At 38.4% G+C, this 21,240-nt stretch overlaps 3 protein-coding genes across 3 annotated transcripts in view; 2 read left to right on the top strand and 1 right to left on the bottom strand.

Moving 5' to 3' along the window:
• The first annotated feature begins 771 nt into the window (after positions 1-771).
• Positions 772-2,057, top strand: LOC128374983 (interferon-inducible GTPase 5-like). Its single transcript, XM_053335201.1, has 2 exons — positions 772-1,327; positions 1,420-2,057. Exons 1-2 carry the CDS (start codon positions 772-774, stop codon positions 2,055-2,057), a joined length of 1,194 nt encoding a protein of 397 aa, XP_053191176.1.
• A 4,162-nt stretch (positions 2,058-6,219) lies between these two features.
• Positions 6,220-7,528, top strand: LOC128374984 (interferon-inducible GTPase 5-like). The gene is made up of 2 exons (XM_053335202.1): positions 6,220-6,778; positions 6,891-7,528. Exons 1-2 carry the CDS (start codon positions 6,220-6,222, stop codon positions 7,526-7,528), a joined length of 1,197 nt encoding a protein of 398 aa, XP_053191177.1.
• A 5,698-nt stretch (positions 7,529-13,226) lies between these two features.
• daam2 (dishevelled associated activator of morphogenesis 2) overlaps positions 13,227-21,240 on the bottom strand; it is a 62,319-nt gene continuing 54,305 nt past the window's right edge. The window contains exons 22-24 of the mRNA XM_053335634.1: positions 20,829-20,960; positions 15,327-15,497; positions 13,227-14,763 (exon numbers count right to left, since the gene is read on the bottom strand). Coding sequence (XP_053191609.1) covers positions 14,551-14,763; positions 15,327-15,497; positions 20,829-20,960 — 516 coding nt within the window. The 3' untranslated portion in view covers positions 13,227-14,550. The remainder of the gene's footprint in view (positions 14,764-15,326; positions 15,498-20,828; positions 20,961-21,240) is intronic.

A 21,240-nucleotide genomic window follows, 5' to 3' on the forward strand; every position in this document is an offset into this window, starting at 1 on the left:
TATTTATCACATTTGCTTTGAACTTATGAGCCATCCAGAACTCTCAGGTCTTCACATAGAGGTCTTTTACTCATTTCTAAAGCTAGAACCAAAACTCAGCTCAGATATTTATTATTACGGCCTACGTATGTGGAACGGCCTCCCTGCTGACCTTAGAGCAGCTGTGAGTGTGGACATTTTTTTGATTCAATTTTTTATTATATTCTATCCTTTAATTTATCTATTTTAATCTTTAGTCTATTAGTTTATTTAGCCTATTTATTGTATAATTTTAGTTGTTTATATTATTATGTCCTTGTAATAATGTCAACTTTTTAATTCTGGTTTGAAGTTATATTTTTTAAGTAATCACCTTTTATTGAAAATGAACATTGTATTTTATTTATTTAGTTAATTATTTATTTTTAGCTCCTTTTGTTTATTTGGCTTTACAAGACTCTGGTGTTTGCTCACTGCAAATTGCTGAGAGTAAGATAGCGCTTCCTCAGTTTTCAGTTGCCTTCCTTCAAGTGTGTACGTGTTGAACAAGTCCACAGTGAATTACCCACAAATTCAGTTAGAATTTCTTTTCTCATTATGTTCTTACCTCTGGTAACTGGTAGATCATATAGATGTCATACAGTGTACTGTATTAAGTTAAATACAAAAATTATGTTTGTTTATTATCATGTCAAGTGTATAATGTTACAACATTGGCAATTCCAACTTTACCCTAAAAACAAAAGTAATTTTTTAAACTTTTTTCTTTTACTCCAGTTTTCAGTGATCTAGATGGATACCCAGGTTGATTGTGACTTAACAGAAGAAATTAAAGAAGCACTACAAAACAATGATCTGCTTCTAGTTGCTGAAAAGATCCAGAAGTATTTGGACAAATGTAGTACTACTCCAATGAACATTGCCATCACAGGAGAGTCTGGTTCTGGTAAATCAACCTTTGTGAATGCTCTCAGAGGCATAGACAACAGGGATGAGAGATCAGCCCCTACTGGTGTTGTAGAGACTACCAAAGAGGTTACACCTTACCCCCATCCAAACTATCCTAATGTCACATTATGGGATCTCCCTGGTATTGGCACCACCAGTTTTCCTGCTGATAAGTATCTGGAGCATGTTGGATTTGATAAGTTTGACTTCTTCATCATCATCTCTGACACTCGCTTCAGAGAAAATGATGTGAAGCTCGCTCAGGAGATTCAGAAGATGGGGAAAAAATTCTACTTTGTTCGCTCAAAGATCGATAATAATTTACGTGATGAGGAAAGAAGTCAGAAGGAGTTCAAGGAGGAAACAACTCTGGCAATAATCAGGGACAACTGCACTAAAGGTAAGAGGTTTGTGTGTGTTGTGTAATGATTTATAATCAGAGTGAGATTAATTACCAGATTGATGATAAAGTTTATTTCTTTTGTGATGCAGGTCTTCAAAAACTAGATATTGAGGCTCCACAGGTCTTCCTGGTGTCCAACTTTGATCTCCACCTGTATGATTTCCATCTGCTACAGGAGACCTTAGAGAGAGAACTTTCTGAACACAAGAGGAATGCTCTGCTGTTGGCTGTGCCCAATGTCAGCCTGGAGATCATCAACAAGAAGAAAGAGGCTTTACAGGCCAAAATAAAATACTATGCCTTACTATCTGCAGGTGTAGTAGGTGTACCAGATCCTGGGATTTCTTTAGTTGTTGACATCAACATGATAGTTGGTGTTGTTACACAATATGTATTTGCATTTGGTCTTGATGTCCCATCACTGAACAGACTTGCTCAAATCACAAGAGTGCCATATAAGGATCTGATCAATGTTATCTTGTCACCACTGGCTGCAACAACAACAACCACTGATCTCATCATAAAGGTGTTACAGAGTTTAGGCAGCACAGCTGCATTAATAGAAGCAGAGGAAGTGTCCAGATTGATTCCAATATTTGGAATCCCTGCAGTAATGGCCTTCTCTTTTACCTCCACATACAGAATTCTGAGCACTTTCCTCAACACGCTCGCTGACGATGCACAGAGAGTGTTTAAGAAGGCCCTGGGTCTGAACACCTCAGTGTGATATCATATGGTGAATGAAAATATATATACTAATACTACACTGTTAATATACATTAACAGTGTAGTGGACATTGTAAAAAATAACTTTTGAATTATTTTTCCAAAGTAAATTTGCATGTTACTTTTTATGATAAATGCTGTAAACAAAAATCTAAGTTTTGTATCTAGGCTGCACAATTGAGCACATTTTCATTCTAACAAATGGCCTCCATGCACTTCTCATATACTCTAATTGGTACAAACATTATTGACAATCAACTTGTTGCAATGTATTGAAGAAACATTTCTCTTTCTTCAATATAGGGATCTTATTTTCCAGATTCAAAACTGTGTACAAGGCAAAAGAACTTTGAATTATTTGCTTTGCTCTTTGAATTATTTTGTTGTTGTTGTTGTAAAATGAATAATATGAATTTGTATCAATACTGATACTAATAATCATGTTGAGCAGACTATTCATTGTGTCTGTATGTATAATAAACTCTTGTGGTGTCTGTGAATTTGATGTTGTGATGAGTTTTCACTGCCTCCCAGTGATGAACTACAACACAACCTCAATCTACAGAAAAAATACAGATATTATGATGTTTATAATTTGTATTCATTGTCATTTTACCAATGTCAGTAATAAAGATGTTACTACTATTGTAGGTTTTATTTGTGATGTTTGGATCCGATAAAATCAACTGATACTGTATAAATAAGTGTTTGATCAGTGGGGAAACTGGGGAATAGGACAGTATTCACTCTTATCCCTTAAAATAATGAACCAGGAGCTGTTAGTCCTCTGGTCCACTAAAATGGACATGCTGTAAAATTAAAAAATAGTAACACATTTTAAAATGGCTTAAATGTAAAATGTTATTTTTAACACTGAAGGAAGGAAATCACAAAAGAAGAGAACATTGGAAGACACTTTTTTCCTCGACTCCCAGGATGATAGGTGGTATACCATACACTTCAGATACACTTCTACTCCACATTATAGTATTATAACATCATACTTAATGTTCATGCCTTTATGATGCTAACATTGTGATAGAACTTCAATATACTTTTGTGAACATAATTGCACACTTTTGAAGTAATAAATACAACCAGAAAGTACATTTGAAATTCATTGCAAATGTTACAGAGGCATTCTAGAATGATATTCAGAAGTATGATAAGAGTGTGCTCATTTTAAACTGCCTGACCTTTCACTTCTCAGCCTGTGGTTGTGCACACGGGGAAAATATATTGTGTCTAACTCAGTTTCTCGGTACCATGAAAAAGACACCGTGTGGGTTCAGAGATACAGGAAGTTGTGGTCAAGACAAGGTAGAAGATGGCTAGCAATGAACTTGTGAACTTTGCATGACAGCCCCAGCTTTACATGCTCACTTACTGTGTACAACAAAGCAGACTCAGAGAGCATCTCTGTGCTCTTTAGACCAGTAGACTAAATGCTGTATGTTGTAGATGTGTTGGATCTGGCTCAACCTGTAAAATATTGACAATAATCTGTTTTTGCCATGCATTTCTATTTTTTCTGCATCTTCTTTATCATGGACCATGTGTAAAATGACTCATGTATGGATGTATATAGCAACACTATATCGTGAACTCACTCGTCACTCAATAACTACAGTGATGTCAAAAAGAAAACAACTGAACTCAAACAAACTGTGATTGACAGTCTCATAAAAGAAGTGGCAGAATCAGACTTTGTGCACATGCTCAAACATCTGGATACACATTTTTGGCCACAGGACTGCAATGCATTGATCTATATGGAGAGAATGAGGTATGGGCACTTGCTAAAATACTCTTCAAGCCAATCAGAAAGGGGGTTCAAGAATTTCATATTTTTTCTGCCAGGAACAAGAAAAAGAAGTAACCACAGCAAATCTTCATAGCAATGAATGAAAGTGCAGTCAGTGCTAAAGAAATAGTTACATTACAAGCTGTCAATAGTGATAAATCTTTCAAATGCATCTTCCTACCACAACTTTACATAGACCTTGTTAGCTTTGTCTGTACTTGCATGTCAGTTGTAATTCAATTAATTGACTAAGTTTAAAGAGACAAGGTGAAACACATTTTATCTCACATACTGCAAGAATAGAAAGACTAGAAAGAAAATGGAAATCAACATTTTCTGAATTATCAGTATACCACACCTCTGATTTCATTTACCACACACACACACACATATATATATATATATATACTGTATACACACCATAGACGCACCCACTTACCATATACAGTATAGCAATTATTTCTGTCAAATCAAAAGTCTAACAGACAAAAGCAAACCAGGCTCCTCCTTCCTTCCTATTTCTCTTTAAAGTCAGCTTCCTTACAACGATCACTGTAGTCTGCACATGAGGAAACAAGAAGAACATTCTATAGTTTAGACTCTTTCATCACAGCAGTATGTTTAGGCTCATCTGCCTGAAGGACTGAATTGAGATTTAATGAGTTAAACATCTGTAGAAGTTCTCATCTACTGGTCTCCATAAATCCAGTCAGTGTTGTTTCTGCTCCAGTCTCATCTGTTTTGCATCAGGAAGAAACCTGAGTGAGTAGCTGCTATCATTCAAGTTTCACTAGCTAGGACCTCCAACAACAAGATGCAATTAAACAATTTATTACAGTTTACAGTTATTACAAGCTCTATCTTTGATACCATTAACACTTGTAGTCAATGCATTTACTAAGTGTCAGCGTCCTGCACGGGTCCCATTCTGTAAACCTGCATCTACCCATACCTGCTGTGTCTACAACAGGTCAGGTATGGAGGATCTCAAGGGACATGGAAAGAGGAATAAAGCATTTCATTAATTAATTGTACAATTAAAAACAGGAATCATACAAAAACATAATTTATAAGATACATTAATGATTTCCCAAATAAATAATTGAATTTCAAAATCAATTTCAAAATGCAGTTTTAAAAACAGAAATAATTCACTGAATTTACAAACTGAAGAATACAACTTTTATTAAGGCATTTAATGGGGGAATTATGTTTTCTATTTGTATTTTCATTTCATTGTTGCTTTTCCTTATCCTTTCACTAATGGATTTGCTGAGTCATCAACTCTCTCCATGTTGCTGCTCCGTTGCCTTATATGGTAAAAACTTTGCCGATACAAATTAGCCATAGGCTTAGATGTAAGAAGCTATCTGATTGGCTATCATCTGACATTCAGATATATGACGTGGGTGTGGAGGAATGTTTATGTATGAACATAAACGAGCTAGACTGAAAACAGTCGCAATTTTAAAAGACACTTTATTAAGATTTTGTATTTTTTCATACTTGAAAACAACTATGTAGATTCCAAGTTTCCAGTTTGTCAACAATAACTATCAATCAGATAGCTTCTTGCATCTCAGCTCATGGCTAACTTGTATTGCCACAGTTTTTAACATATAATGCAATGGTGAATAGGAAAAGCAATGATGTTTTATTCCCTTATATTCCCTTATATCCCTTTTTATAATTCCTCTTTTTAATTGTATGTCATTAGTTATTAATTATTGAAATGCTTTATTCATCTTTCCGTAACCCTGGTGGTCCTCCATACTCAGGATTCGTTGCAATGACAGCAGTAGATGGGATTTTTAAAATGTAAACAGAGAGTTCTGGGAGGACGCATGCACGAATAAACTACATGATTTAAATAAGGCTTTTTTCAACTCTTATTGCAGGCAAATTGTTCCAAATGTGTTGCTAAAAATATATATTTAGCAAAATTACTTTTTAAAAATAGCTTACAGTAAGTGTTTCACTTTAGACCGGCGGTCCACATGTGTCTGACCCGATTACACAATAGGGTATTTTTCAAGGGTTTCATTAAAATTTGTGGACCCCCAGGATCCATACCCTGCACACAGAAAAAGTAAAAGCCACAAGTGTTAGTTTATATTATCAGTGTGTACTGTAGTTACCTACTTAGTGCTTTGTGTCCTTGTAAATACCACCTAATCCTAACCCTAACTCATTTGACTAAGAATGGCTGGAAGCAGAGCAGTTGTGTGTATTATCTAGTGCCAAACATTAATTCAGGTCACATTTGACATCTTTTTTGGAAGATAAGCTACTTTTACTTATTCAAAAATAGCACTGCAGTGATTTTCACATAATTTTTCTCTCTTTTTTAAGGATAAATATGGATTATCTCTTTAATTCATGTCCAGAAATTGAAGAAATTAAAGAAGACCTGCAAAACAATCGTCTTGATTCAGCAGCTGAAAAGACTCAACAATTCGTGAATAAGCAAAATAATGTTCCATTAAATATTGGGATCACAGGAGAGTCTGGTTCTGGTAAATCCACATTTGTTAATGCCTTTAGAGGTATAACAAACAGTGATGAGGGAGCTGCCCCTACTGGTGTTGTAGAAACCACCTCAGAGGTTACACCTTACCCCCATCCAAACTATCCTAATGTTACATTATGGGATCTTCCTGGTATTGGCACCACCCGTTTTCCTGCTGACAAATACCTGAAGCTAGTTGAATTTGAGAAGTTTGACTTCTTCATCATTATCTCTGAAACTCGCTTCAGAGAAAATGATGTGAAGCTCGCTCAGGAGATTCAGAAGATGGGGAAAAAATTCTACTTTGTTCGCTCAAAGATTGACAACGATGTACGCAGTGAGAAAAGAAGTCAGAGAGAGTTCAATGAGGAAACAACTCTGGCACAAATCAGGGAAAACTGCATTAAAGGTAAGAGGTTTGTGTGTGTTATGTAATCATTTATAATCAGACTGAGATTAATTATCAGATTTGATGGAATGGTCAAAATTCTGATATAGCATTTATTCCTTTTGTGATACAGGTCTTCAAAAACAAGATTTTGAGACTTCACAGGTCTTCCTGGTGTCCAGCTTTGATCTCCACCTGTATGATTTCCGTCTGCTAGAGGAGACCTTAGAGAGAGAACTTCCTGAACACAAGAGGAATGCTCTGCTGTTTGCTGTGCCCGGTGTCAGCATGGAGATCATTAACAAGAAGAAAGAGGCTTTACAGTCACAAATAAAATACTATGCTTTACTATCTGCAGGAGTAGGAGCTGTACCAGTTCCTGGGGTTTCTTTAGTTGCTGATATAGCCATCATAGTTGGTGTTGTTACAAAATATGTATTTGCATTTGGTCTTGATATCCCATCACTGAAGAGACTTGCTCAAACTACAGGTGTGCCATATGAGGATCTGATCAATGTCATCATTTCACCACTGGCTGCAACAACAATAACCACTGATCTCATCATAAAGGTGTTACAGAGTTTAGGCAGCACAGCTGCATTAATCGCAGCAGAGGAAGGGTGCAGATTCATTCCAGTATTGGGAATCCCTCTAGCAATGGGCCTCTCTTTTACTTCGACCTACAGAATTCTGAGTGCTTTCCTCGACATGCTTGCTAATGATGCACACAGAGTGTTCAAGAAGGCCTTGGGTCTGAACACCTCAGTGTGATGATGAATGAAAATATGGCATTTAATGTCACATTTAAAACTGTACAAAGGAGCTATTTTTTGTAAGTACATTTTCATGATACTTTTTATGATAACAATGACAAAATTCTAAATCTTGTATCCGAGCTGCACATTTAAGTACATTTTTCTATCAAATGGCCTCCATGCAGATGTCATTTACTCTAAGTACAGCAGCTCAAAAATGATAACAAACGTGTTGTAGCTTAGTGCATTGAAACTTCTCTCTCTATTGTTCTCTTTAGTATTTCAATATGAGGATTTTATATTATGTTCCAGATATAAAACTGTGTACAATGAAAGACTTGTTTGTAGTTAGTTATACTAATCTGAAGAAGACAATTAAATTATGCATCAATACTGATATTAATAATCATGTTCAGCAGGCTGAATCTGTATCTATAACAAACTTTGTGATATGTTGGCATCTGTGGGTTTGATATTGTGGTGAGTTTTCACTGCCTCCCAGTGGCTACAGTTTAGAACTACAACATGCCTTCAATCAACACAAACATTACAGATAGTAGAAGCAATTTTGTGAGTTTGGGCTAAATAAAGCTGACTTTAAGTGCTGGATTCAAAACATAGTTTGGTAATCTTGCTAAATTGAATGTAAAACAGAAAATATGATGTTTGCCAACTAATTTCTTTGGGTCTTCAAATAAAGTTAAGTATGATAACTGTGCCTGATCTATCTATCTATCTATCTATCTATCTATCTATCTATCTATCTATCTATCTATCTATCTATCTGTCTGTCTGTCTGTATTTATGTATAATAAACAGGCATCTGTGGGTTTGATGTTGTGATTAGAGCCGTTGATAGAGAGAGTTTGGACAACTCGGTTTCAACAGTTCTGTGTTATGATTGGTTCAGGGGCTGTCACGTGATTCTCATTGACATTAATTGAAAGCAACAGGTGAAGATCAAATGTAGAGTTATTTAGACACATATTAAAATGAAAATGCCATGCTGGTCAGTTTATGGCTGCAGCGAAATTGTAGTTGTTTTTTCAGCAGATGACGTCACACACACGCACATACACACATCCACTTTCACACATGGATCCACTCACACACACATGCACTTTTCTATTAAAGACTGGTTTATTTGAATGCACATTTTAAAAAAAATCAATCATAATAAAACATATTACACCTGAAACAGTGTGTCGGGTCAATGGTTAATGGTCCGGTAATGATTTGCTTAACTGACCTATACCGGTAGCCAGACCGGGTTCGGAAGAGGCTATGAGTTTCAATGAAACCTTTTAAAAGGACCCAGTAACTGTACATATTTAATACAGTGTGTATATACTCACTCGACTTCCAAAAACTCTTCATCAGAGCTTGTCACACAAGTCTCACCAAGCTCACTGTCCTCAGACTCTGCGTCCAGAGTCAAACAAAACATCATCCTCTGAGAGAGAATGCTATAAATACAGAATGGCAATGCTCCATTTGTATCTGCACATACACACATACACACATGCATTTACACACACTCACTTACACACACACACACACACACACACACACACACACACACACACACACACACACACTTATTTTCATTGAGCAACTATGAACACACATTGAGGTACCTCTGTAGGGATCCTTTCCATGTTGTGAGCAAATGATGATGACATTCATGTCACTGGAGAAAACAAACGCTTTATTTAGACATATTATGTTCGCCTCGTTTTAATGAACTCAGCACCATAGCTTTATGGTGACAACATGGCACCGAATTCTCTCTATCAATGGTTCCAGTTGTGATGAGTTTTTACTGCCTCCCAGTGGCCACAGTGAGAAACTACAATACGTTAATAAAGATTGTGATGTTATCATTATTATTCATTGTCATTTTACCAATGTCACTAATAAAGCTGTTACTACTGTTGTTGGTGTTATTTATGATACACATTTTTTATTTTAAAAAAAGTATATATTACTGCATCATACAATGCATTGTGATACAGGATAAGAATAAGTAATAAAATAATAACTAGAATAAGGTAATACACTTTCACTTTCTTCAGTGAACACCAACATTAAATTTGTGAGCCAAACTCTCTCATGTCAACCAGTGACCGTGAAGAAAAGAATAAACAATCAGCTGTAAGGGACAAAAGTTTATTGTAACCCTACAAAAGACACAGGGTGAGAAAAATACAAAACAAAAATAAAATTATAGAAATGAAAAAAAAAGAAAGATTCTCATTCTTATACAAGTCTCAAAACTACTCATCATACACGGACCACAGTTTAATTATTCATATTTTTAATATAACATTTTGTTGTAATGCTGTGTGTACATACAAAATATAGCAAACTAAATAAGGCAAATAAATAGAGGTACAATTTACAGGAAAATGGAACATTCCTCAATGTTTTAATCTTTTTTTAATTCTTATCTCAAACATCAAGAATGGTGTACAAAATGCTTTTTTTTCCAACTGTACATCTTTCGGTGGAGGATACTTTTTATTTTCCAACCATAAAAATACTGACTCCTCACAATTATACAACCTCTAAAACTGGGTGCAACTTTTCTCAGGCAGTACAAATTGTCGTGTAACAGGTGTGTTCCATATTGCAAGCAATTTTCTATCAAAGGTCAAAGTCAACACATCACACTTTGTGCACCCTTCTTTAGGCATGCAGGTCAACGCCAAGTGCATGATTTGACAAATGTGGTGGTACTAGAACCCCCCACTCCCACCCCTTTTTTTTGTCTTTTTTTTTTAAACACACCAAAGCGACAGACAGGTGAGGCCTTTAAACTCAATACACTCCTGTTACTGTTCGTACAGTAGCGTCACCTCTTTGTGTCTGTGTCCTGTCCACTCATGTCATCTTACAGACTAACTGTTATGTGTTTCCAGCGGCCCAGCCGGAGTCCCCAACCTCACTTACCCTTTTCCTCTCTTTCCCGTTCACACCATTTTTTTTTTTTTTTTACACCACTCTCTCTTGCACCCTTCTCAATTTCAAAGGGATCTAAGCCCTGAAAAAATGGTGCCATGAATGGAAATGTCCCATAATAAAAAGTGCATTGAACAAGCTATTAATTTCATTCCTCTGATTTCCATCTTTACACTCCAAAAATCAGCCAGTCAATGGCCAAATAAACATCCAAACATGTAACAACACAAACATGTAATAATACTGACAATGTTGCAATACCCCATACTCAGTAAATAGTCTGCACTACAATACGGGTTAAAGCTCTGGATTAAGAGTTTAAAGGGTCTGCCAAAGTCTGATATACTAACTCTGATTAACTGGAAAGACAAAAGAGAGAGGTTAGAAAATAGGACAGCTCAAATATACATGAGACGCTGGTTAAGAATATGCAATCATATGTCATTTTCCCCCTAAGGGACTTTCCCGATTTGTCAAAGTGTATTAAAGTTTCAATGGATTTGGTTTACAGGTTAATCTCTAAAGTGTAGGACATGGGAGCTGAAAGATCATGTCCTTTTCAGACCAGCCTTCTCTCTGCTTTAGTTTGAGGAAAAATTGAAGGACTATGCCCCTGGTAGGATGAGATGTCTCTGTCGAATAACTGATTATGGATAAATTAAAGCTATGGGGGGGGAAAGGGAGCGGGATTTTATGTGCACAGGTAATTAAATCAAACCTCTCTGATGACAGGCCAGCTACACAGAAGAATTCTTGTGCCAAGAGCTGAAGTCAAATGCCACATCACGTTGACAATTTGAACTATAAATGCTTGTGATATCAGATAAAACACAAGATGGCGCCAATATGTCCAATCACAACTGTCAGCTGCATTTATAGCAAATACATTGTTTTTGAAAGCAAAACGCACATAAAACACAATAACAGGAATGGTACTTATGTGAAAACAGGGTCACAGGCACTTAAAGGTGGAAATGAACATGTGTTTAGAACAGAATAACTGGAGGACTCAAGGGCAAACTAGGATAGTCACTGCTACAGATCTTAATTACATACAGTAGTAGATGATCAGTCTATCAGATTATAACTGATGTTCTATAACAAAATAAGTTTGTGGATCCAATATAACAGACCCAGCCTGATTCTCATGGTTTGTTACACAACTATACTGTATAAATAAGTGCTTGTTCAGTGGGAAAATTAGTATTCACTGTATCTGTTACTATGCTCTTATCCCTTAAAAAAACAGATCCAAGAGTTGTTCGGCTAGTGTCTCAGCCTTAAACGCCCCTTTCCTCTTCTGTCTCCGGATTATTAGAACACATGCCTACATGGGCTAACAGAGGATTTTAAACATATGATGACTCTTCTCCCCCAATTCCCCCTGAAAAAAGAGAAGTCAAATCCTCTTACACACAGCCCTATATTATTCAGTATGTGGATGGAATGATAAAATGGATCATTTAAGAGCAATATATTTAATACAAATATGATTTCACTCCCTGGACTAATCTCTATAAATGCTGCATAACAAAAGATGGAATTCACCTACTGTTTGTGACCATCAGCTTTCTCTGTCCACTGAGGAGGAGCTGTAGCACTGTAACAGCTTCGCTAATTTACATTGTTGTGACCCCGTTATATTAATCGTAAACCCCTGTAAACCTCAACATATGTCCTTTCCTCCTATTTTAATGAACTTAATGAGTGTGCTGCCCTCCATTTGCCTACATATTGTTGTATGTTAATATGCGGTGCATGTTGCTGGTTTCAAATTGATCCTTCCTTTGATTTTATGCCCTAGAACTCACCCATCAGCTTCCCTCAACTGTGGGTACACTTCCTGTAGCAAGTTACAGTATGTCCATCTCCAAGAAGATCTAAATGTAGCACTGAGTCGACCACATACATTGCAGCCCTTGTCATATCTACTGCTAAGATTTTAGAAATGCATATATTAAAAAAATACTACTTTGAATACGTCCAAAACTCGAAAAGGAAAATGAGCTGAGTTGGCAGTAGTACAGGCTGCTGACTCTTGTTTGTCCTATGAGTTGTAACAGGTCGCTTATAAGAATGGAGCCTGGACAATTGTAAACATACATTTACGAGAAGCTGGAAGGAAAGCTGGAAGTAAGGATTGTTTTCTGAGATGCTCTCTGAAGCCTGTTAGTGTCCTGCCAATGTGCAACCATTTAAAGCCACTATTTAATAATGTACACCCTCTAAGTGCTCTGTTGTACCCTGACATTGCAGTAACAGACTCATCACATGGTGTGGTCTGATATTACAATGCAAACTGAAATACAAACGTGCAGAAATATTGTACAGTTACCTTGGTAACAGCAAAATCAAGCACTCGTTTGACTTGTGAGAGTATAAAATGTTGGAGTGGACTGATGGCTCTGTCCACAGAGTGAATGTTTTAGCACCAGGGGGACAGATACTATGGATGAGGCTCATTAATGGCCCAATGAAAGGCCTTTACTTTTCTACTACAGTAGCGTCAATGCGACCTACATTACATTTTCCGGTCCATGGAGCACAACACACACACACTCGCACAGATACAAACATACAGTCCACATTCACATGTGAACCATGCAGACTGACAGTTGAGCAGCAGTTGAGTGCTGTAAACAAACGGCAGATTCTGCCTTGGAGTTTCAGACAGGCAAGTTTCCTAATTTCTAAATGGCATTCCTTCATTATCTTTGTCATCACTTATTGTTAAGTACAAACAGGACTTGGTCGTGGACTTAAAAACCTGCGAGTGTAAAGTTAGTCAGAAAAGCTACAGTGCAAATGAAGACATACAGGTGTGAAACGGACAAGCAAATATCTTTTTTTTTACATAAAGCGCAAAATGTATATAAATTCACTTCAACAGCAATGTGAACTTGCAACACCTATGAATAATGCATTGCGAGTACAAAACCCAAAATGCCATGAAAACATACAAAAAAATCCACCCTCAACATCTTTGCAATTAGCTTGTCTGCATCTAAATATAAATATAAACGCCTAATTGCAGTATGTTTTTGTATTAATACATTTACATTTGCTTCCTCTTTGCTTTGGCACTGGTTAATGCCAGAACAATGAAACCATTGAAGAGCGGAAGTGATTCGTGACACCTTGTGGCACAGTCCTCATTTTTTCAGGTGGATCAAGCTGTTTTCCTTGAGAAGAGATGTATCCTCTGAAATCGCAGCTGGAGATGTACGTGCATCCTCCCTGGGAATGCTGTGTGCTCGAGGAGGCCACTGGGATGAACGATAACGCCCTGTCGAGTAACCTCCGGCTGTATCCTTCCTCTGTCGTTCACACTCTACGCCCTACTTTGCAGTAAAGGAAGTTCATGAACATCCATCCATTCCGTTGCTGAAAGATCTCTTTTACATCTGTTGGACACTTGAAGCGACCTTGACAGTGGAGGTATGGCTTATTTCCTCCATCCCAACTTCTTTTTTTTCCCTGTTTTTTAAACCAGCCCTGGAAGAGCTTCAGAGTCCTTTTTCCAACCCTTTCTCTTGGCCTCACGTTTATGTACAGTGTGACTGGTTGATCCCAATACCCCTGTGTTTCAGAGCCAGATAGCAAGAGACAGGGCTGCTCCAGTACCAGAGAACTTACTGAGGAACAGCAAAGGGGTTGTGTGGACAAAAAAAAGAGCAGTGTGAAACAGGGAGTGATAGAAAGCGAGAAACTAGAGCACAGTGTTTAAAGGATATGGTCAAAGACATGGGATAATGTGTCACAGTGGTCTGTCTGTCCATCCGTCCATCCCAACTGCCTTGTGTCCAGCTCAGGAGATCGTACAACGTCCGGGACATACGGTTTGGGAGTAGCTTTACAAGACCAATCAGAGGAGTGTGTGGCATCCTTCAGAACGACGTGGCTGCCATTACATGTCTCAACATGTCCAGTCCGGCCGTTATTTACATCCTCTCCAATGTCAATGGTCACTGTTCCAGAACCTGGACTAAAGGTGTTAAGAGATCTACACCACGGCAGAATTTAGGTGTCTAGTGTGTATGTGTTTTTTTTTTTTAATTTCTCCTTCCTTTTCCCGAACTAGTAGTTGACCTTGGTGACAGCTCGTTCGCGGCCGCCGCCCTCCACCAGCTGGTTGACGGAGCGCTTGCGGTTGCGCTTGAACTTGTTCAGGTCCTTGTCGAAGACCTCGCCAGAACGCAACGCCGACACCAGGTCGTCGAACTCACCGCCGACCTCGTCTGAGGCCCCGCTCTTCTTGGCTCGCCGTTCCCGCTCCCTCTGCTCCTTGAGCTGGAAAGGGAGAGAAGAGGTCAGAGGACAAAGACGGAGAAGGGGTTAACACATGCGTCATACATCTCAATTTTTTATTTTTAACTAGAAAGTATGAGAACAGCAATTGAGAAATGACTATTGGCGACTGATGAAAAACATTTCTTTCTTGGACTACATGCTAAATACTGTAGAGCCGGACCGATATATTGGTCAGCTGTTATTGGCCAATATTGGCCTATCACAGATCCGTATCAGCGAATAAGTTGTACGATATGTGCCTATATATATATATATATAATATATGTATATATATATATTTAAGTTACATGGGCAGTATTTTATGTATAATTATAATTGTTGAACTCCCAGCAGTTTTTACTGTCATTTTATACAATAGATAATAAATTTGAGGGATCATTGCAAAAAATGTGTGTTCATGTATATATTCTGTACATAGAACATGATCGGTCAATATATCAATATCAGAATTTTTTTGCTCCCTAATATCAGCATCCGCCCCCAAAATCCAGTATCGGTCAGGTCCTAAAATACAGTTTGTATTTCTCAGGTTTGTTTCTCACCATGGCCTCCATCCGTGCCCTCCTCTCCTCCTCGTCCTTGCGTCGCTGCATGTTCTCCAGGTCTTGCCTTGCTTCGCCGAACGACTGCAAGAATGTGTCGAAGATCCCAAAGAACTCGTCGGGCTGCATTCGGCCCTCTTCTTCCCCAAAGTGCTTCAGAGATTTGGTAAACTGCACAGAGACAACCATGTATATACCTTTTACATTAGGTGAGTGAAAAGCTGGCTGGTATACAGCAGCTGATAAACACACAATGAACTATTTCACTAAAACACTAATATCCACTGTACTCTCTGCTCTGAACCAGATATCTCTTTAAGTTTAGGTGTACACGTGAGCCAGCTTATGCATGTCTTTGTTCTAATTCATCTGCTGGTACACACTGCTTGATGTTCTCAGAAACTGCAGGAACACACACACAAACACACACGCACACACATTAACACACACAGGGTGGGAGAATGACTGCATGATTTGACCACCGTATGTCTGCCCTGTTCAGTCCAAGCTGTCCAGTGCTCTGTGCCAGGACGAAGCCTGAAGCCAAACCTACTCTACATTCCTGCACACACAGCTTCATCCTGCGGTAGAGTATACAACAGAGCACACAGTGAGGCCTCACTAATGTACTTTAAACACAACAATGTGATAGGTGGAGGAAAAGATTTTAGCTATGTACTGTAGAATCCAGTAGTAGTTCTTCTGGCAAAAACAGAATATGGACCAGTTTTCCTTTTTTATGTTTCAGTAAACATTTCACGTTCACATAACACAAGTTCACCTAATATTTCCAACAGAGGCAGCAGCTTTTCAGTCTTGTCTTACTGTAGTGCCCACTATCAAAATTGACAGAAATTAAAGCAGTGGTGTAAGAAACTTTTAGAGGCTTTCTAGGGGGAAATAATAGTATTGTAATGTAAAAATATTGTAATTGACCAGACACATAATCACAGTATTGTAATGTAAAAATACTCAATAACAATGCTTTCAAAATTGTATTTAAGTAAATGTACAAAAGTATTATCAGCAAATTGTATTTAAATCTGGATTAATTGCTTTTCGACCACTTGGGGGCAGCAGAACCAGCTAAGACAAATGTGTTGGCAAACACTTGTATTCACACATCTAGTAGTTAGACAGCAACATTAGCATTCATTTGGAGTTATGTTTCTGCTAATGTGAGGAATAAAAGTCCAATATTCACTCTCCTTCTCCAATCCTTGAGGGAAATATCTGACTCTTTAAGCTGGTAAACGATCCTCTTTTAGAGCTCCGCATGAGATTTTTCACTGAAGAAAACAAAGTTGATGAGAATAAAATGGGGAAAACCCAAACAATGATCTGAAATAGACTTTAACAGCTGTATGATGGAAGAGACCAGCAGAATCAGGTGATGGTTCATCACAACAAGAGAAACCTTTCATATTACATGCAGTCATTTGATCCATTCCTTATAGAAAAACATGGTTTACAGCAGCTTTAAAGTATATGAAGTAAAGCCATTATACTGTACAGAATGGTTCCCTTCAGAGTGTTTTCTTATTGATGAAATTGCATGTAAGGAACATTTTAAGGCTGCAGCTGGTAAAGGTGGAGTTATTTCTAACTACTTTATATCCTCTTGTGTGGTTTATTCTATATACATGCCTCAGATTATGTAAAATGAAAATGAAATTTGGTAGAGTAGAAATATAAAAGAGTATGAACTGAGTCTTTTAGAAGTACTTGAGTAAAAACTTTTATATTTCTTTAAGTATTTAGATTCTAAAGTAAATAATAAATGCAAGTAAAAATATGTTGTACTGTTTTTCTTCTCTAACAATGCTGGCTGCTTCTCCAATTTGTGCAAATGACGCCTCTGTGGTGCCCCAAATCAATCAAGTTCAAGTTAGGTCAGCAGGTTAAAAAGCAGCCATCTGTACTGTACTATACTTAACTACTCGACTCTATTAGTTTCTTATGAGCGTGTAAAATGACAGACAACTGTTCCAGTTCATAGGAAGCTAGCAGAGTCTCTTGTGTTCTTATTGTTGTGATATGAAGGAGTTGGGGCTTGCTCTTTTCTGAGGATGCAAAACCATCCTGTCATTATGGCCCGGTCACCATAGCAACCACCACCATCATCGCTCTCCCTCCTGTGATTATGTGTCTGGTCAATTCTGTTTCCTCTCGTCCCCTCGGGTCTGCGCTAAATGAGTAAACACACACAGACACGTTCACACACACACACACACACACACACACACACACAGACACATACATGCACTAACACTGAAATCGAGAATATGAAGTCACAGAGATTTAGCTGCTCTCACAAAGACAAGCACACACCCACAGTGGCTAATTATTATTTTCTTGTTTTACTGTTGATAGAGTATTGAATGCATCCCTATTGTTTTAGGTCTAGTTTTCTCATTTGTTTATCATAGATCTTGAATGAAGACATTGTCCAGCACTTAACATTTAAACCTGTTAACCTCCTCAAATATTTAAAAGCTGCTTCAGTTTGCCTCTGATTAATACATCCTGGAGTTGGTCGAGCTTGACTGCTTAAATCCTGTCAATTATTCAAAGGTACTCTGCATGTAAGAACTCGCATTATTTTTTTTTATCCAGCACTAAACTTGGATTAATCTGACATTCTGTGGTCTGATCCCTCCATGGACACTAGCACAGTGAACACCAGAGGACATGAGCCAAGCATGTCTTACAATAGTCTCCCCCGCTAGTCAACCTAACCATCCTGCCAGCTGCGTCACGCTGTGCCAACTTATTAAGAGCAGGAAGAAACAAGGTGAGTAATGGTGCAATAGCTAAAGCATAAAGGATTAGTAGCTTGAGGTGTGAGGTTCAATGAAAGTGGGCAAGTGGGAAATTAAGTGTTGGACATCGGTGCCGAGCTAGAAGTGAGAACTAAACATTGTGTGTATGTGCAGGAAAAAATGCAGTGTTGTTTCTAAAGAGCTTATGTCAGATGCTCCAGTTTAAAAGGATCAAAATGTATTTCTTTTTTTAAGCTGCATTACTTTGTTACGTTAGCATTGATCCTGTTAACTGCACACAACATGGAGAAACTGGCCCCGCTGTTGGTCACATGGTTAGACATCCTATGAAAATGTAACTATTGACTTTAAAATGGAACACAGTATTTTTTTTGTGCATGTTTTAGCCAATTTACTGCAACTCACATGTGTTTTACGTTTCCACAAGCCAACATGTTTTTAATTGTTATCCAGGGGAGCCAGTATTGATTGGTCCGCTTTACTCCAGGTTGAAATATCTCTGCTAATGTGAAGTGTGACAATACTGAGGTCAAAAAAATGATAACGATCATATCCATGTATCATATGATAAGTTCATATATAGACATGATGATGTTAATAATTACATTATTGTATGATAAGTTGATAATTATTGTGACAGACCTACAAATGTTAGCAGGTTAACACGGCAAAGAAAGATGTTTAGCATCTACCCGAAGGATTCATGAATATGTCTGTTTCGATTTTTTACCAAAATTAAATGACTGCTGCGTCAATCCACATTTTAATCTCAAATGACAACTGCATGACAATATAACTTGGACACATTATAAACACAGACATGACATGAGAAAACAACTGAAACTAATGGCTGTCATTTAGGTGGGAAAACACATTAGAGAAATCACTTAAGGGCAAACAGTACTTCAAGCATGCTTTGGGTTGACTTATGGTTGGCATTAATGTGAAGTATACATCATTTCAAGTAAATGGGCTAAAATGTGCTAAGACAGTGGGTTCGGTTGTATGAACAATGAGAGAGTGACTTGACGATACACCTAGGTGCTGTTTTTAACGTTCCAACCCATCTACTAACAGTGTTTTATTATCCAAATTACTACCTGGACCTGCATTTTTTTAATGCCACATTTAGCACTAGTGTTCATAATTCATTTTATCTTCAATGTTTCCCCTTCAATAGCACATGTGGCGATGGAGTATCTAGAAACACTCCCTGCTCCGCTTTTTTAAATTTGTGTTTAAAAAAAGGTTATTTCTTGGATATAGACTGAATCTTGTATTGTCTGTGAACATGTTGGCTGTGTGGGTGTGTGTGGGGACTCGTTGGTAAGTATAAATCCGACCAATCTCTCTGGATAAGAGAAAAATCCCTTCTCTCCTCTAGAAACCTCTGTCCCAATAACCCACATGACCCCGGACAGCTGTAATCCTTTGTAATGTATGTTGTAGTGTCTGGTGAGGGTGTGTATGTGTGCATGTATCTCTCTCTCTTACAGACACACACACACACACACACACATTTGTTGCTATGGAGCTTTTATGACCCTCAGTGGATGGCCTGCTAGGTTTAGTCATCCTCTTCTACCTTCTTAAGTCCGAAGCAGCGACCGCACACCCACACTTCCATATTTGTGTTCCACTGGAAACCTAACGGCGCGTCAAGGAGCTTTGACAAGCTTCGAGTTAATGCGTCAGACTACCCACTTACCACACACACACACACACACACACACATACATACACACACAGACGGACACACAGTCATGTTGGGAAAAGTGTGTATTAGGAGTCTGGGTCGGTGAACACAGGTTCTTTTGTTTTCCCGTTTTTTACCGGTGCTCCGCTCCTCCCGTTCTTTTCCCTTGACATCCCTACTGGCCCATGTTCCCTCTGGTTTTTTTTACCGACCTCTTCCTTACACAAATAATTAAGTAGAAGGGAGACTCTAACGCGAAAACCCAAGGGCCTTTCCTCCTTCTCTTCCACTCCATCTCCCTCACAATCTGTTGATCATTTGGAGAATTTAAGCAATTGGTGGTGTTTAGCATCATTATGTCAATTATGTTGAGAAAAACACGAGCCTAGTAGTAAAGCACAACGCAATATCGTTTAAATGTAAGCACTGAACGCAGCCTGCAAGATTTAAAGGCGTCTAATGTGTCGTCGTCAGAATGCTGAATGTGCAACGGTTCACCGGAGGCCTGCAAATTAAATAATATGTTCGAATAAATCTTTTCAACACTGTCTCCTTTTTTAAGCCTTTGGGATTCCCGCAGTCCCACTGATATCTTCAGCTCGCATGCTTCCTACCATACATCAATACACGAGCCAGCAGGGTTCAAAAGGCCATTCGTCCCAGTTGGACAAAGAAGGAGAGAGTTGGATTTTTAAAACACTAACTCAAAGAGACAAACATAACGAGAAGACGAGACAAGGGAGGTGGTGGTGGTGGGGGGGGGGATCTAGGGTAATCTTTCAGTGCTGGGTTTCCCCGACGCTGCTGAAGTCATCACACTGGACTATAAGAGATGCGCAGACCCACAGATTCTCCCCTCCTCCTCCTCATCCTCATCTGTCTGACATGAGGGCTTGGCAGTGAGGACAACTAGCAAAGGATTCATTCAAGCCACCCACACGGTTATATGAACTTAGAGCGTGATCTCATTCACATTGACATACATTATTCTCTCTATAACTGAGCGGTTGAGCTGTTAACTACCTTGTCCTTGGCTTCGCTCAGCTGGTCCTCCAGTTCGGAGAAGCTGAAGCCGGCCACGGTGATGAAGTCACCGATCACAGCCACAAACTTATCCCCGCGTTCCCTCGTCCTGCTCTGCTGGTAGTGCAGCTCCTGTGGAGAAACACACAAGAGGCGACCGTCAAGCTAAAAAATTGATCAACTTGTGAGGCTGATGGATGTTTCATATTAACTTTCTGTGAAATGCAGTATTTGTACATACCTCAGTGTGTATGTGTGCATGCGTGGGTGTGTGTGTGGTCTGTCATAAGCTACTTTCAAGGACAAATTTCAGACTTAAGACCAGTTAATTGGGAATGGTTTGTCCAATTGGAGACAAAAACTGTGTCTCCATTTGGTAAAAAGCTGATTTTTGGGTCAGTGGTTATGGTTA

This window comes from Scomber japonicus, chromosome 16 (assembly GCF_027409825.1).
Source record: "Scomber japonicus isolate fScoJap1 chromosome 16, fScoJap1.pri, whole genome shotgun sequence".
Taxonomy (NCBI): domain Eukaryota; kingdom Metazoa; phylum Chordata; class Actinopteri; order Scombriformes; family Scombridae; genus Scomber; species Scomber japonicus.